The following is a 17,264-nucleotide window of genomic DNA, read 5'->3' on the forward strand; positions in this document are numbered from 1 at the left end:
TTCCTTCCGCTCTCCAGGAAGAGGTGCAGAAGTCACTGTTCCGGATGGGACAGCGACATCTCCTGCGGTCTCAGGAGGGGCCTGGGCCCTTGAGGGCCCCGCTGTGGTGGGCACAGCGGTACCGGGTGTCTTGGCAGAGGGAGGGGCGGGTGCAGGAGTTGGGATGGGTCCTCTATTCCCTTTGAGGCAACTCCTACGAGTGTGCCCCAGCTCCTTGCACAAATAACATCTAACCCCCTCCGTGCCATAAAACACAGTGTATGCTATGCCCTCGTAGAGCACCCTAAACGAACCCTCCACAGATTCAGTGCTCCCCGACAGCAGCAGTTGTACCTGCCGCCTAAATGAGAGTACATGCCTCAGCGCCCTATCTCTGCAGCCCAAAGATAATTTTATTATGGGGGACTTAATGTCTCCCAGGGCTTGCAGGTACGGCTTCATGAGGCAATCTGGCATGAAGGGGGGCACATTTGACAGAATGACCTTTGTGCCTAACCCCTCCATGGGTTCTATAGGGATGTATTTCCCCCCTACACTGATGCCTTTCTGCACCAGGGTGTGAGTGACAGCCAGCGTACGGAGGAAGAAAATGCCCCTCCCATACATTTTGCTGGCCGCCACCACAGCAGAGGGACCCACCACATCAGCCACAGCCCTCACATATATCTCCATGTTTAGGCCAGGTGACATTGGGCACCTCACCCCAAGCTTCCAGCTCAGACAGGGCGTGGCCCCAGCATTGTTGTTGCTGGGGTCAACGCCTGCAACTGCCACATGCGCCCATGTTGAAACTGGGACTGCAGGGGTTACGCTGCTAACAGGTGCTGGGGGAGGCGTGGCCAGGGCACTGGAAGGACCAGGCCTAGGGCTGTGACTAAGAGTGTTGCTCCTAGGGGCCACAGTTTTTGGTGTTCTGTATCCGGGCGTCGCCCCCGTTGCCGCACTTGTCCTATTCCCCTTTCCAGGCATGATAACAAATAAGCCTCTAAGTCAGGGGAGGGTATTGCTTAGGGAGAGAGGTTTAGAGAGGAACTGTCCCTTTAAGAAGAGATCTCTCTGCAAGGGGAAAAAACAGCAGCTTTTAAAAACCTGCTGCAGTTTTAAATCTTTTTCCCCTTATTGGTTACTCTCTCTCTGTTGTAATAAGCAAACACCACAATTTTACAAGTCTTTATAAAAAAGACACAGAGCTCTCAATAGCAAGTGAGAAAAGGAATCAGGCTTAAGAAAAACAAAAGAGTGAAATTGGAAGTTTAAACAACCAGTAAAAACCTCCAGTAGTGAGGGAGGAGAGAGGGGGTGAGACTGCAGTTTTCCAGCCAGCTAAACTGCAGCTATGCTGGGTTAAAACACTGCAGCCCCTGGGTGAAAACAAAAAACGGGTTTTAAACCTGAAAAAACACCCAAAACCCTCTATAAAACTCCCAGTATACTCCCCCACAGATCCACAGCAAAATATAACAAATAAAGAAAGAATAAAGCTGATTCCTTACCAAATGCCTGGGAGCTATGTACATACACTTCTGAGGGAAGCAGCAGCAGGTGATAGTGCCGAGGTGAGGGAAGCCTGTAATAGTGACTGAGTCTCTTATACCAAGGTCGAGAACGAATAATAGTAGTAGCATTTGTGTTGATAAAGCCTTTAAAAAACACCAACATATATTACCATCTTCAGTAAAGAATATAGCAGGGCCTGTGCTATTATAAGAAGATACTGGCATATTCTGGCTGCTGATCAAAAGCTGGAGCAAATTACAGGGTCCACACCTATTTGCATCCTTGGGAAAGCAGTATCTCTGGGAGGTATGCAGTCTCCTCGTCTATTTCAGGGTACACCAGCTCCCACTATTTGTTTTCCGCCAAACTGTTCAGCACACATGGATGTGGCAAAAAGATTTGCAAATATGTTAAGAACAACAAAACAATTTTGGAATAATACAACAACAGGACGTAAATATGCCATTAAGCAATTTATTAATGGGGATACATCAAATCTCATTAATTTTTTCTATTGCAAAATGTAGTTCATTATGTGCGACTCGCTATTAGACTTAACGGAGCGCATTAGGGAGCATCAAGCGGATTATTATTATTTTTTCTTCCAGGGAATAGAGAAAGTTAGGGCCAATATTAGAGTGGGTGATGCTTTTAAATTCTTTTCTACATGAGAAGTATTTTGGATTTCTCAATTGTGTACCAGGATTCCTCTGGAATGAAATAAATAATGGGACATTTCCCACTTCTGTTGAAGTTTCCTCCGGCGTGGTTACATTAATGATGGTTTGTTTGTGAGTATAACAACACGTTACTGTTTATTAATACATTGATAATATGGAGAATATAACATCTGCCTCGTTTTCATTAGACATGGATTGTTCCTTGCAGGAACTCCATGGTTGGTTCAGTCCTGTTTTGTGGTGTGTTTTACGTTGAGCGGAGCGTTTTTTTTTTTTATTACTGTGGGGCTATATAAATGTTTATATACTATAAATGTTTGTTAGTTTCCTGTACCATTTTATACCTCTGAGGAAGCACCTGTAATAATGGGAAACGGGTTAAGTTGATGGTATGCTGTTAGTCTTTATTCTTGTGCAATTAATGGATATTTTTTTTAAAGAACTATCATTGTTTGTTTGACATAATGCAAGACTGACTGGGAATCTTTGCTGCTTATGAAGAGGGTAAGCTATGGGGATTACTCAGGGGTGCGCTGTCATTTCAACATTTTGTTTATGCTGTTTTAATCTTGCAAATGCGATGAAGAAAGGAAGATTGGATGTTAATGGTTGCTGTACCACCTGGGGGCACGGAGGAGTAGAAAGATATAGTCTTGAATGGTTTCGCACTGTCAGAGCCTCCATGAACAGTTTCAACTCTGTTCAGCAGCGAGGAGAGGGCAAGTTATGTAAAGATTTGAATGATATTGTTCTCAAATATAATCTTGGGGCGAGATGTAGCCTCCAGCATTAATGCTTCTTTAACCCTTTAAAAGTGCAAGCTGGTACCCTTTCTCAGGGCTGGTTATATTTCATCATAAAACATGTTCTTAATGTTTGAGAAAAGGTCTTTTATATATATTTTTAGTTCTCTATTGACTCGATTCTCTATGGTCTGATTAATTGTTGGAGTCAGTACACGGTTCTGCACGCCATTCTTTCATTCTGTGTACTGTTTCTTGCCTCTTAAAGAAGTCCACCTCCTCTTGAGAATGCAAGTGCTTGTTGGACTTTGGAGGCATATTTATGGAAATATTGGGTGGCTAGTCTCTAAAATAGGTAATTTGGTCATTAATTGTGCCTTGGTCAGCCACTACCTAATTTTGGTTCACAGCCTCCGACAGAGCTCTACTCGAAAGCAGCCATCTTCCTCAGCGCCGAACTGGAAGTCCTGACATGGAGACTTTTTTAATGGTATATGTTTGTCTGTGTTGTGTCTTATGTTTAATAAGAACTGAACTCCGGCTAAAGCATTTCCCACATTCCGGGCAAACAAACGGCTTCTCTCCTGTGTGAATTTTCTGATGTCTAACAAGATGTGAGTTACTGCGAAAACCTTTCCCACAGTCTGAGCAAACAAATGGTTTATCTCCTGTGTGAATTCTCTGATGTGTAACAAGAGTTGAGCTGTGGGAAAAACATTTACCACACTTAGAGCAAACAAATGGCTTCTCTCCTGTGTGAATTCTCTGATGTGAAACACGATCTGAGTTCTGAGAAAAACTTTTTCCACATTCAGAGCACACAAATGGCTTATCTCCTGAGTGAGATTTTTGGTGTCTAACAAGATGTGCATTCTGAGAAAAACATTTTCCACATTCAGAGCAAATAAACGGCCTATCTCCCGAGTGAGTTTTTTGGTGTGTAACAAGATGGGAGCTATTATTAAAACATTTCCCACATTCAGAGCAAACAAATGGCTTATCTCCTGTGTGAATTCTATGATGTTTAACAAGATGTGAGCGAAGGTAAAAACATTTTCCACATTCAGAGCAAACGTATGGTCTATCTCCTGTATGAATTCTCTGATGCACAGTAAGCGTTGAACTGCAGGGAAAACATTTCCCACATTCTGAGCAAACAAATGGCTTCTCTCCTGTGTGAATTCTCTGATGTAAAACAAGAGCTGAGTTATAATTAAAACATTTCCCGCATTCAGAGCAAACACATGGTTTATCTCCAGTGTGAATTGTAAAATGTCTAACAAGAGTATGTTTACTTGAAAAGTGTTCTCCACATTCAGAGCAAGCAAACAACTTCTCTCTCTCATGAATTGTATGATGTGTAACAAGATCTGAGTTACTAGTAAAGCATTTCTGACATTCAGAGCAGCTATACAACCTTTCTGTGGTGTGTGTTCTTTGGTGAATTTTATCCGCTGATTTATTTTTTAAATTTTTACCACATTCACTGTCCTTATCCTTATCAATTGTATGTGCAATAGTGTTTCCTTTGCCTCCTTCCTTAATAGGAGTAGAAGCATAATCTGTCCCTGTATGTTCTTTGAGTGTATACATGTGAGAGCCTATGAGATGTCCTTCTTCCCGTGAGCTTGATTCCTTAGCCGTATATCTCACAGATTTTCTTTGTCTCTTGCTTGGTTTATTTAGCATCAAGTGATTTCTTCTCTGCTCATTTTTAAAAACACAGTTATCTTCATTTACACGATCTGGTGAGCGAAGATGAATGGGACATCCTGTCCGTGTATTTCTGCTCATGGATTCATCTGTTGGAAAGAAATGTATTTATTTATTTACAAATAATGTTTTACCAGGAAGTGATACATTGAGAGTTACCTCTCGTTTTCAAGTATGTCCTGGACATGGTTACAAATACAGTTACATAAATGAAAGAAATGCAGTGTGAGAGAAGAAGTTCATTAATGGGATAAACATTGTCACAATAAAGCCATGAAAGGAACAAAGTATGTGAACAGACCAGCAACCAAGATGCTACGCTGTTTTTTAGGAGAACTACAGTATTTTCTGTTTGTTGTTGAATTATAATGCTATATCATGGGTCCATGACTAAAACCATTATGGAAAGCCATGCTTACATTAAAATGACACGTAACAGTTTACAGACAGACTCATACCTGGTGGTCTATCTGCTGGGGCAAACTTCCAAAGATATAATAAATTCCTTAGAGATTCCCTGACCAGCAGATACAATGGTGATAGATTGGGCATTCTATTCAGTAACATAATTAATGTCAGGTATAAATCTGAAAAGGGCAAAAAGTACACAATATAAAATGTCGAGAAGATATGTGTTGCAAATATCAGACAATTACTTTCCCTCTAAAGGCTAAAAAGTGGGACTGTCACCAGTGACAGATATGTATCTGTCTGACTTCTCACGCCAGAATGTGGGTATTATTAATCTGAAGGTTACAGGGAGAGTTATGGGGTATTTTATACTCTCAGATTAAAATGAAATGAAAGAATTCCCCTTTACCAAAGAAGCCAGACTTAAAAGTATCACAGGGAAGAAGAAGAAGAAGAAGAAGAAGAAGAAGAAGAAGAAGAAGAAGAAGAAGAAGAAGAAGACTGTTTTTTGTCACAGATAAAAGCCTGGGGTTTGAACGTGTATTGTATTTTTGGAATACCTATGGCAAATTTACCCAGAGGTGTGTTATACACATGATTTTTATATTTTCTATTTCATGGCATCTAGTAGAAACTAATATTATTCGCTGGTAATGGTTTTCTGTTTTGTTCCTTTTTATTTTGTAACCAGTCTGAATCTATGTACTGTATTTTTTTGTAATCCTTTCTGCATTAAGCACTGTACGCCTTTTGTAATACTAAATCTAAAATGTAATAAGTAATGCCTTTGAGAGCTTATTGAACCCAGTACCTTTTGAAGCGTGTCATGATAATGTCTTGAGATATTAGGTATGTTAATCCCTCTGGTGCTTAAGGGGTTAATGAGCTACAGTTTGAAGTTGAAAATTCAACATTTGGGGTCTGGCTTGTCATGAATCTGTTGGAGCTTCAAAGGGGCTTGATTAAAGTTGGGTGCGAAAAGTACAAAGAGCGGTTTTATGGTATGTTATCGCCTTTTGCAGACCTAGTGGTACAAACTGATATAGTCTCAAGATAAGGGTGGTTGTCTTGCCAGACGTGGGAATAAAATATGGCTCCTGTGACAAGTTTCTATAAACATGGTCTGTTTAGAGCGAGCTTCAAAGCAATCTCTGGAAGGGTTTTATGGATGGCCATAGGGCGTCTCATAATGTATCAAAGTGACTTTATTAAAAATGACAATATCCTGTGATGTCCTAAGCTGAAGATGGTAAAAATTACATGTGTGTATCCGTGTGTGAGGATCGGTGTTAGGTCCCGTCCCCGCGACAGGTCCCTTGACAACACGGGTGACGCACCGCAGACCAGGGAAGCTACCCACAGGCGCCGCGCCATCAGACAGAGGGATACCTCCAGGTTCGGGCTTAGGCCTCACCCTCAAGTCACACCCCGTGATGACACGAGTGATGCATCACGCTCGCAGGAGACCACGCACCGGCGCCGCATCACGAAGAGCACACGAGGGGTTAATCGTGAAACTCCACATGATTCCTGGATCACCTGTACCCGCGGCTCACTCCGCCTCCGGCCTACCATTGGGCGCTTGCTACCGAGTAGGCGGTTCATGCTAATGTGTGGCAGCTGCTTGCGGGCTGCTCATTGGTCACCTGTCCTTTATATGCTCAGCCAGCCCTCTGGCAAATTGGCTGAGCATAATTCTTCGTTCCTGAATTTAGTGCTTACCTCAAGCACCTGCTGCCTTGTTCTGTTGCCTTGTGCATTTTCGATCCTCTCTTGTCTCTCAGTGTTTGACCTCGACTTGTACCTGGACCTCAGACGTCTCTCTGCCTCGGCTTGCTTCTGAACCTCTACCTTCTCTGCTCCTGGACCCCGGCTACCCTCTACGGCCATCCGACTTCTCCAACCCCTGACCATGGCGAGTATTACAACTATCCACACTTCTCCAACCCCGACCCGCCTATACAACTATCGCCCTGCACTCCGGACGCGCTCACGCGGCTGGAGGTCGTGTACGCTAACTTCCCCACCTCAGCCTCTCAGTCCCGTCCTGCTTGTGGTGAGCACCCATTACACCGTGGAACCGAGTTGCACATAATGATTTCAGACACGTCAGGCCTAGCAGGTACTCAGAGACAGATATCCCTGTGCCGCTTGGATTTAGGATTAAGATGGTCATATTTACTCTTGCTGCGTCCACATTGAGTGCCTGAACGTATTGATGTGACTGACGTGTGTGTAAGTGTTAGTTAAGGAAAGATATGAGTACATTTATATATTGCAGACTTTAGGTAAACGTCATGTGGTGGGAGGTTTTTTTACTCTGTCGTAAAACTGTCAATCTCACAGCTGATTTACGACAGAGGCTGGGTTTATGTGGTTTACATGGGAAGAAAGAATATTTAAGTCTGAGCAAGGATTATGAAAATCAGATCTCAACAGAGGTGGATTTAGTACTAAATCCGTGAGACCTCATCTTCTGTACCAGTGGCCCCTCTGGGGAAAATCTATGGCATTTGGTAATGTATAGGATTTTCTGACTATGTTTATCCTTTTTATTTTGAGAAACTGTTCTGCATTTATTTGTAATTGTATATGTTCGTAATTTTTTCTGTAACCTAAGCACTGTATTTTTATATATATTAAAACATTTAATAAGTAATGCTTTGGGCTCTGAATGAACTGTTGCACGCTCTGGAGAGAGTATTTACATTTTCGGACACATTTTGCTACAACGGATTTTTGGTGTGTTATAGTGCACAGTTTTCCTATAATAAAGAGGAACCTGGGGCCCTTACAAATATTAATGGGATATATGATGTTTGCATAAGTACCCCAGGTTGTAGCAATGTATGATTTGCAATTGAGTAGGGATTAATATTAACTCATTGGAGGTACCTTTGTGGAGGAGAATGGTTAGTTGGCTAGAGTAGCTGTGTTTATTAACCCTGGTTGCATATCTAATTCATGTGCCCACTTGTGTGCTGTTCGTGACGGTGGTATATTGGGACGAATTTAGGAGAGATATAACTCATTTGAGGCACCTTTGCGAAGGTGAAGAGTGGGTCAGCTTGCAGGTTGTGTATTAATCCTTCCCCTGTAGAGGAGATATGGTCCATTTGACGGACCTCTGCTGAGGTGAAAAGTGGGAGCACTTGCGGGTGTGAGTATTAACCCAGGTCACGTGCTTGCAGGGCGCCGTTCGTGACAAAGAGACTAACCACGTTTTCAGACATGTTATGCTAAATTTGGTTTGTGTTTTAATTGCATATTTTTGTAGAATAAGGGGATAGAGGACCCTGAGGTTTTTAAGTCCTTAAATTAATCCTGGTTGTGGCAACGTAATTGGGGTGTTGTGTGAGAGCTTTGGGGTGAGTGTGCTAATTTTTTGTGCCCTTCGGGGAGGTGAGTGGCACAACTGGAGGGCTGTTTGTTGTCAGCCCCTTTCACATACACGCCCACAGACACACAGATATGTGTATACATGACAAACATCATTTTACATTTATGGTTGGACATTTCACTTAGTATAAAACATGTCCCCAATTACAATTGGAATGTTCCATTCCTTATTCCTCACATTAGCAATTTTAAGGGAAAAAATGTTCACATCAGAGAAACTTGAGCTTGAGATCCCCACAGGACAGACATCGTTATTAAAATGAAAGAAAACCTCCTCTTACCCAGTGATATGAGGGTTTGGTGATTCTCTACCATCACATCCTTGTAGAGATCCTTGTGTTCTTCTAAATAACCCCACTCCTCCATGGAGAAATATACAGCAACATCATCACACTTTATAGGTACCTGTAACACAAAGAATCCCACACTTATTATCCAGACATAATTGGTCCTGAAATTGTGTTTTACTTATAGAAAGCCAGGTGAGCAAGGGTGAGAGGAAAATGCATATAATACATACAGATACATAGAACAAAGTTACTGTAGCTAACAAAATGTCCGAATGAAGACAAAGATGGCAAAATGTAACACTGTTCAGCAGCCCTCACCTCTCCAGTCAGTAGGTGAATGATCCTGTTGGTGTGTTCCAGGATCTTCTCAGTCTCCAGCATCCTGGCATTGTTTCTCTCATGTATCAGTGAGTAAGTTGGATGCTCCATGGTGGGTCTCTGTGTCCTGCACAATCCTTCGGTGACACAGGGACTGCTGCTGTCTGTGACATGCTCACCGTGCTTCTTCACAACAATATAATCCTACACATTGAGATATACAGAGATAAATATCTCTGTGCAGAGCCACAGACAAAAGTTGGCATCTCGTGTTCCTGCAGATGTGTTGCTTCGCAGTGAGAGGGACAAATCTTGTTAAAGGCTCTATACTCAAGCAATCTATTCAGTGGCCTCCTCACCAATCCTGTCTATTGCATCACTGACTGCATCAAACTCACTGCCTCCTCTGTGCCTACTGTATATAACACAAAGATCAGGGATTGTTAAACAATCACATTTCAAAATACCGTGTAATCATTATAGGACTCGTGATATTATAAGCAAGGCCCCGCTTCTCGACGATCCGCCGATACCGAGAAGGGGGCCGCCATGTCTACGCATGCGCAGAACGGGCCGGTCCGGGGTTGCGCATGCGCAGAATGGGGGGCTTTGCCGATGTTGTGCATGCGCACATAAAGAAAATCGCCGCATCCGCTTTAGAATGGAAAAAACATGGAAAAACTGCAGCACTCTCAAATCTACCGCTTCCTCGGAAACGCTGCTTTGCATGGCGACTATTATTTTGGATCTTTAAGACATCAGTGGACCTTAATGGCTCTAAATATCAACTATATATAAAGGAATGTTTTATTGTGTCCCTCCCATTGAAGGGTAACTATCTTTGGACTTATCCATTGGACATATTCTCTGTATTGTAGTTTAATACGGGGTGGTCGCTCTGCTCTCTTGTATTGGAGGACGGACATACTGTGGGTTTTAAATGTTATTATTTATTATCATCACTTAGGAGTCAGGTACCAGTGATGTGTGTGTGTTATTTGCTTATGAATGTACACATTCGAGCCCCGTGAATTTGTAATATTGTATCTTGTCAATACATTTGAGTATCTGGAGCAAGCGCTTCTTTTCTTCTCTATACACACACAGCGGCGAGAAAACGTTTGTCAATCCCAATAATTACAAAAATTCGATAGTTTTTACATGATAACCTTCTTGAATCAAAACCAGCCTTTTCTTAAATATCCAATAGGGTTTATATTAATCAATTCCCTCTCTTTTGAAAACAAAATGATTTATGAATCTGACAAACAATGAGTAATTAAGAGTAATTAAGAGTCAGGGGATGTGAAAAAGTAAGTGAAACCCTGGTTTTATAAGCTAAATTAAAGGGGATAATTAGAATCAAAAGTTTAATTAATTAGGTAGATGTTTAGGTGTGAATTTGGGAAGCCCCATCCTATATAAATATCAGAAACTTTGTGAGTCTGGTCTTCACCATACAGGTGTGTGGAAACACATCATGCCACGTTCACAAGAAATCTCTGAGAACCTCCGAAAAGCAGTTATTGATGCTCATCATTCTGAAAAGAGTTACAAAACCATTTCTAAGGATTTGGGGCTCCACCAATCCACTGTCAGACAGATTGTTTACAATGGAGAAAGTTCAAGACCACAGTCAGTCTACCCAGAAGTGTCGTCCTACCAAAATCTCTCCAAGAACAAACCGGCAAATCATCCAGGAAGTCACAAAGAACCCAAGAGTAACATCCAAAGATCTGCAGGCCACTTTCACCTTGGCTAATGCGAGTGTTCATGACAACTATCAGAAAAAGACTGAACAAGAATGGTGATCATGGAAGGATAGCCAAGAGGAAACCACTGCTCTCTAAAAAGAACATTGCTGCTCATCTGAAGTTCACCAAAGAGCACATAGATGATCCACAAGACATCAGAAATAATGTTCTCTGTACAGACAAGTCAAAGGTATAACTTTTTGGCCTCAATGAGAAACGTTTTGTTTGGCAAAAACAAAATACTGCGTTTGAACAGAAGAACCTCATTCCAACCATCAAGCGTGGTGTTGGGAGTGTTTTGGTGGGTGGTTGGGATGGTTTGGGGTTGCTTTGTGGCCTCAGGAACTGGACGGCTTGCCATCACTGACATAACCATAAATTCTGCTTTGTATCAGAACATTCTAGAGGAGAATGTCAGGTCATTCGTCCATGAGCTGATGAGCTCTTAGGATGTATAGTTGCTGATCTCCTCTTCTCCCTCTACTACTTGACCTCATTCCCTCCCATCTCCTAAAATCTCTTGCTCCTACTCTAATCCCTACACACACACACACATTTTTTTTTATGCCTCTCTCTACTCTGGTACCTTTCCCTCCTTCTTCAAAACATGCACCAGTTATACCATTACTCAAAAACAGCAAGCTTGACCCTACCTGTCTATCAAACTATCTCCTGTCTCCCTCCGGCTTTTTGCCTTTAAACTTCTTGAACGTCTTGTATTCTCTCGCTTGCTCCATTTTCTCACCATCTATTCTCTCCTAGACCCTCTACAATCTGGCTTCTGCACTGCTCACTCCACCGAAACAGCCCTCAGTAAAATAACTAATTACCTCAATGCTGCCAAAGACAGAGGTCATTACACTCTGCTCACATTACTTGAGCTCTCTGCAGCTTTTGATACTGTTGACCACCCTCTTCTCCTTCACATTCGTAACAAAGCTCTTTCCTGGATCTCCTCTTACCTCTCCCATCGTACATTCAAGCTGCAGTCCAGTCAATATCCTGCATGTCTGTTTTTTTTAATAAATCAGTTCTGTAGTAAGAAAAAATACTTTTAGCATTTTCTGTTTTTAAAAAAACAACTTTGAAAGACCAGTTTTCTTGTATTCTATTTTAACAAGCATTTGCTAAGGCACTGCCCCTTCATGTCCTGTCACAAGCCCTGGCTTTGTCAGCCCTGCCCTCCCTCTAGCACATGTCAGTGCAGGAGTGCTCATGAATATTAATGAGCTTCCACTGAGAGAAAGAAGCAGAAGAAAAAGAGATCTCTTCACTAATGATGTCACCAAATTTTGCCAATCAATACATGGAGAACGAATTGACCGGCAGCTATACAGTTCTTTAGGTAATTAGAGATTGCACACATGAAACTATTGAAGTAAAAAAATAAATTAAAAAAAAAAAGACTGAACTGCAGCTTTTAGTGTCTCTTTTGCTAAAACCTCTTCCTCCTCTATCGATCTCTCTGTGGGGGTACCCCAGGGCCCTGTCTTCTGTTTACACACTCTCTAGGTGACATAATCACATCTCTTCGGTTCAAATATCACCTTTATGCTAATAACACAGAAATTTTACTTTTCAACCCCTGACCTTACACTTGCTGTACAGACCAAAGTTGCTGAATGTCTCTCTGCGATATCATCCTGGATGGCCCTCCGCCAACTCAAACTTAACATGTCAAAAATGGAGAGCCTCATATTTCCTCCCAAACCTGGCCCTCCTTCTACATTACTGTTGGAAGCACTATCATACACCCAGTAGCACAAGCAGGCTAGGGGTCAGACCCCTCTCACACATTCAAAAGTTAGCTAAAACTTGTCATTTTTTCCTCCACAATATTACAAAGACATGAAGGAACAGAAGGGATAGACAGCACTTAAAAACTAGGGGGTAAACTGATTTGCAAGGTGCAAAAGGAACAAGGAGGACCATATTTCCTCCCAAACAATAAGTAAACAAGAAAATATGTTCCAGCACACAGTGACTAATAGAAAAATCTCAAAAACGTGGGAATAAGCCAAAATGCAATCATCAAAAATTGAAATAAATAAATGTGAAGATCACAACAGATATATAAATGACCCACAAATGTAGAAAATAAAGGGGAAGCACTATCATACATACACATACACACATACATACACATCCCCTTGATAAAGAGCCCTCTGTGGATTCGAAACGTCGGATCTATGTGATTTTTTGACAATATAGCTTTTTGTAAACTTATCTTCTGAGTGCTGCCTCTGCTTTGCCTTTCGTCTGGATGGAAACGTATTATACACACACACACACACACACACACACACACACACACACACACACACACACGATCATGGATCCTCCTTTGCACAAACCTGGACTGACTGTGTTCACCTACTGTCCCATCATGTCTTTATGTGACCCGGGGGTCTCCATCTGACCAAAACTTCTTGCCTGCTCCTGTGCTCTTACTTAGTCTAATAACATCTGTCCTTTAACACTGGACTTCAAGTAGCTCCCATATTAACATTCTGCAGGACTCTGTAAAGGAGATAAGCGTGGTGTCATATTGACATGCCCCAGCAGCAATCACCTCTCCAGTCAGCAGGTAGATGATCTCCAGGGTGTGATTCAAGATCCTCTCAGTCATGTGCTTCTTGTCCTGGTTCATCCCCAATGAGTTAGTCAGATGCTCCAAGAACGGGCTCTGTTCGTTGTGGAAATCGTGCAGCACGTGATGACCTCTGCAGTTAGCGATCTATATTGTACTTGTCCTTCACAACTATATCATACTGCAAATAGGGAGAGAGGGATGTATGTGTCACCCTGCAGTGAAAGAAAAGGAAACCAATTAAAGAGTGTCTCTCCTGTCTGTGGCACCCTGAAGTGGGTAGGACAGCTGTGAATGACTGTTGTTTCTTGTTTATCTATCCTTGTCCCTCTGGAGTGGTATGTATTTATGTATAGATCTTTACTTATATAGCGACATCAATGTTCACAGCGCGTCACAGCAGTAATACACGTGACATAATAATAGAACACATAATGGGAATAAGCACTTGAGACGTAAAAGTAAGTTGTTTATTTGTCTTATAAAAGCAGTGGTATGGTGTTTGATTTTAAGAATTGATTAAAATACTACATAGTCAGGATAACCTTTTACAAAGTTATATAGATGATATATACTTTGGAAACATAGAAGGAGAATTTACTGAACCAAATATACTAACTCACTATAGAAGATCGGACATGCTATCAGTAATAATGTGAGGTTACTACGTTGAGTTTGCTCCACATTGTATATCTTTATTTGTCAGCTGTCTACAATTGCTAAGAACATCAGGGACCATGCATTATGGAACTGGGATTCCATATATATTAGAACAGAGCATTTAGAACGTAGACATATTAGGTGATTGAGGTGTCTGCTCACAGTGCGCAGGTGCACTGCGTTTCCCCTTTGGATTGGACCAGTGTTGGTGCACATCAGGCGCTGCTCGGGTCTGGAGGCGGGTCGCGGTGCACCTGCGCGCAAGGGAGGAGGCTACATATAGCGTGTACTTCCGATCTGGGATCACTCTTTGATAAAGTCCCTCTGTGGGCGAAACGCGTCGGAGGATTCTCCTCATGTGTTTTTACATTTTTGGCTTACATGCCGTAATAAAGTTTTTGCGACGCACCTGCCTCAAGCCTAATCTTTTCTGCTGCGCTCACTCCCACTTCCCTGCTTTGTTTTTTCTAAAAGGATTACAAGTTTAAGGTAATTAAGTCAAGTTACTATATAGATGTTGGTGCTTCTGTAGTACGTGCTGAAACTGTGTTTTTACCATTGATGCTAAGTCACTTCCAGGTCATCTTGTAGATGAAAGTAGCTTAATGCATTAATGCTGCTTCCGCCAACTGGCTCACTGAGCAATTGGGGAATGTCTAAAATAATTGAGAAGTTATTGCATCAACTTATGCATCAGACTTTAATGTATCCCCTCTCTCAACACTGAAAAATTCACCATATCCAACATATAATAAACCTCTTTGCCTGGTAGATCATCTACTTTAATAAGCAAAGCCGGGTGGGGAGCCGTGCTGGTCCTTTCTTCCATGTAGTTACCAAGGAGGGAGAGGGAGTAAGGGATATGATACCTTTTATTGGACCAACAAGTAGTTGATACGTTACAAGCTTTCCAACCTCCCGGGGTCCTTCATCGGGAAAAAAAAATGAGTTGCCACCTCTCGGGGTTTTGGGTATTGACCTCTGTACTACGGGTTTAGTCTGTCAATCTCCGGGTGGCGGCAGCGTCTCTGGCATTCTCCGGTATTCTCCTACAATTCCCCCTCCAACTGCAGTGAACACGGCTGATATGGCAACGTGACACTGCGTAGCATCATGACATCACATAGCACCCCGTTGTCATAGCAACGCAGCGTCATTTGACGTCAAACCGCCATGTTCACTGCAGTTGGAGGGGGAGTTGCAGCAGGATGCTGGGAGACGCCGCCGCACCACGTAAGGGAATTAAAAAAAAAATATATATATATATTTCTCCAGGTTGACCTTTAGTAGAAGGTGGCAGCCCTGGGTAGAAATAAAAATTTGAACAACTGCTGTTTGATACAGACACAACAAAATGTAAAAGAATAGTTAGTAAAAGCGATCGATACATAACCAGGGGAGGAAAAATCCTGGGCGCCCTGCCGGCCAGGGACCTAAAAATGTGTTCTTGGCACCTATTCCAGGCTGCTGCTTGTCAATAGTATAGTATTTACAGAGATGAACTACAAGTCCCAGAAGTCCTTGTGTAAAAAGCCATGCAAATGCCATGACATCACCCAGGGATCAGCCCAGCTGTGCAGAACTTTGGTAACCACACCCCCTCCCCCCCCCCACCCGGCTTTGCGAGTGTAGCGCATGTCCTGCACCGGGGGGACGCCGTAAACGGGCTTAAGAAGCGAGTGAAAAGCAGCAAAACGTGAAATCTTATATGTTTTTAAAGACTAAATCGGCTCTGTAATATTAGATAATAGTGACTGGTTTTTTTTTGTTTTTATTCAACGCTTAATGCTATTTTTAATGTTTCCTTTGATTTCTATGGCCGTGATTATACCAAAAAACGGCTGAGCACCCGACACCACGCGCCGCCAAACAAATGCAGGTTTTCCAATGACCAAGGAAGTGCGACTGCGCGCAAGAACGAGGCGGCCAAGAACTCATATTGAGCCGATCTGAAAAATTTAGTTTTTAGAGTGACAGAGGCGTCAAGACCGCGTCACGTGGGCGGCTCAGCAAAAGAGGGCGAACCGCTCACGTGACGTCATGGCCACGCCTCCAGCATGCCTCCCTGTCACCCCCCCGATGTCGCCTGCCTGCAGTGCAGGTTTCGGGCGGGCGCATCGTCCTGTGGGAGCGTGCGTGTCCGGCCGCCGCCGGTATAATTAAGGCCTATAGCACTAATGACCTCCATGCTGCCAAAGACAACGGTCATTCGATTAAACTCATATTACTCGACTTCTCTGCAGCATTTGATACTGTGGAACACCCTCTTCTCCTTCACATTCTCCATACTCCGTGCCAGCAGGAACTTGCGACGTCAGTCCTCGGTGAAAGTATCCTCCGACAGCACACCACAGGCGTATGTGGTTCCGGCTGGGGAAATCAATTCTGTGTGGCACCAGTTGAAATCAATGCAGGCTTCTTACAGTCTATTGTGGAGCAGCGGCAAGACTTGTAAATCATGTATAGTCCAATCCTACGCGTTTCACCAGATTAAACTGACTTCATCAGGGATTCCCTGATACGCCTGTGGTGTGCTGTCGGAGGATACTTTCACCGAGGATTGACGTCGCAAGTTCCTGCTGGCACGGAGACTCGTGGCGTGCAGTTTTGATGAACAGCAGAGATACAGTCACGGATCGTTGGAGCATGAGTATATACTCATAACACGCCTTTTATTAACATTTGTTTGTGAGTGTTCATTTGTGAATCTCGGATTATTAAATTCATATATTTTTTAACATATTGCACTAGGATCGGGCGCTTTTCTTTTATTCTATGTAGGTAAAGGGGAGTTCGTTGAGGCCACAAAGGAGGCAGCCTGAATCCAGTGTGCAAGATCAAATTGGACATTTTATCAAAAGACTCATAAGTATCATTTCTACCACACTGTATCCATTACTTCCTTAAAGGATATCCTAAAAGGACATTTGGTATTCATTTTCCATTGTGTGGATTGGTATTTAATTACAGGTTCTACCCATGGTATTTGTGAGTCCCTTCCGGGTATACACACATTCATTTGTACTCCCAAATATTGGTTTAATTTTCAACAACACAGATATGGTATAACAGAGACTTAATTATCATATGGTCTTTTATTCAACAAGTGTATATTTAATGTTACAGTTAGACATAAGACAATTCATATAATGCAAAGCCATTAAACCCACTCACAGACATGTTTCAACCTTGATGGGTATCATCAGTGT

At 42.5% G+C, this 17,264-nt stretch overlaps 1 protein-coding gene across 4 annotated transcripts in view; it reads right to left on the reverse strand.

Annotated features, from left to right (window-relative positions):
- Window positions 1-1,957: 1,957 nt before the first annotated feature.
- Window positions 1,958-17,264, reverse strand: part of LOC142463468 (uncharacterized) — a 45,712-nt gene continuing 30,405 nt past the window's right edge. The window contains exons 1-5 of one of the 4 annotated variants that reach the window (XM_075566283.1): window positions 13,378-13,457; window positions 11,768-11,838; window positions 9,052-9,255; window positions 8,725-8,848; window positions 1,958-4,722 (exon numbers count right to left, since the gene is read on the reverse strand). In XM_075566283.1, coding sequence (XP_075422398.1) covers window positions 3,368-4,722; window positions 8,725-8,848; window positions 9,052-9,255; window positions 11,768-11,776 — 1,692 coding nt within the window. In that variant the 5' untranslated portion in view covers window positions 11,777-11,838; window positions 13,378-13,457 and the 3' untranslated portion in view covers window positions 1,958-3,367. Of the gene's footprint in view, window positions 4,723-5,091; window positions 5,201-8,724; window positions 8,849-9,051; window positions 9,256-11,767; window positions 11,839-13,377; window positions 13,611-17,264 lie in introns of those variants that run through there. The other 3 variants (XM_075566282.1, XM_075566284.1, XM_075566285.1) reach the window with 3 other exon arrangements.

The sequence above is a fragment of the Ascaphus truei genome, chromosome 11, assembly GCF_040206685.1.
Source record: "Ascaphus truei isolate aAscTru1 chromosome 11, aAscTru1.hap1, whole genome shotgun sequence".
In the NCBI taxonomy this organism is placed as follows: domain Eukaryota; kingdom Metazoa; phylum Chordata; class Amphibia; order Anura; family Ascaphidae; genus Ascaphus; species Ascaphus truei.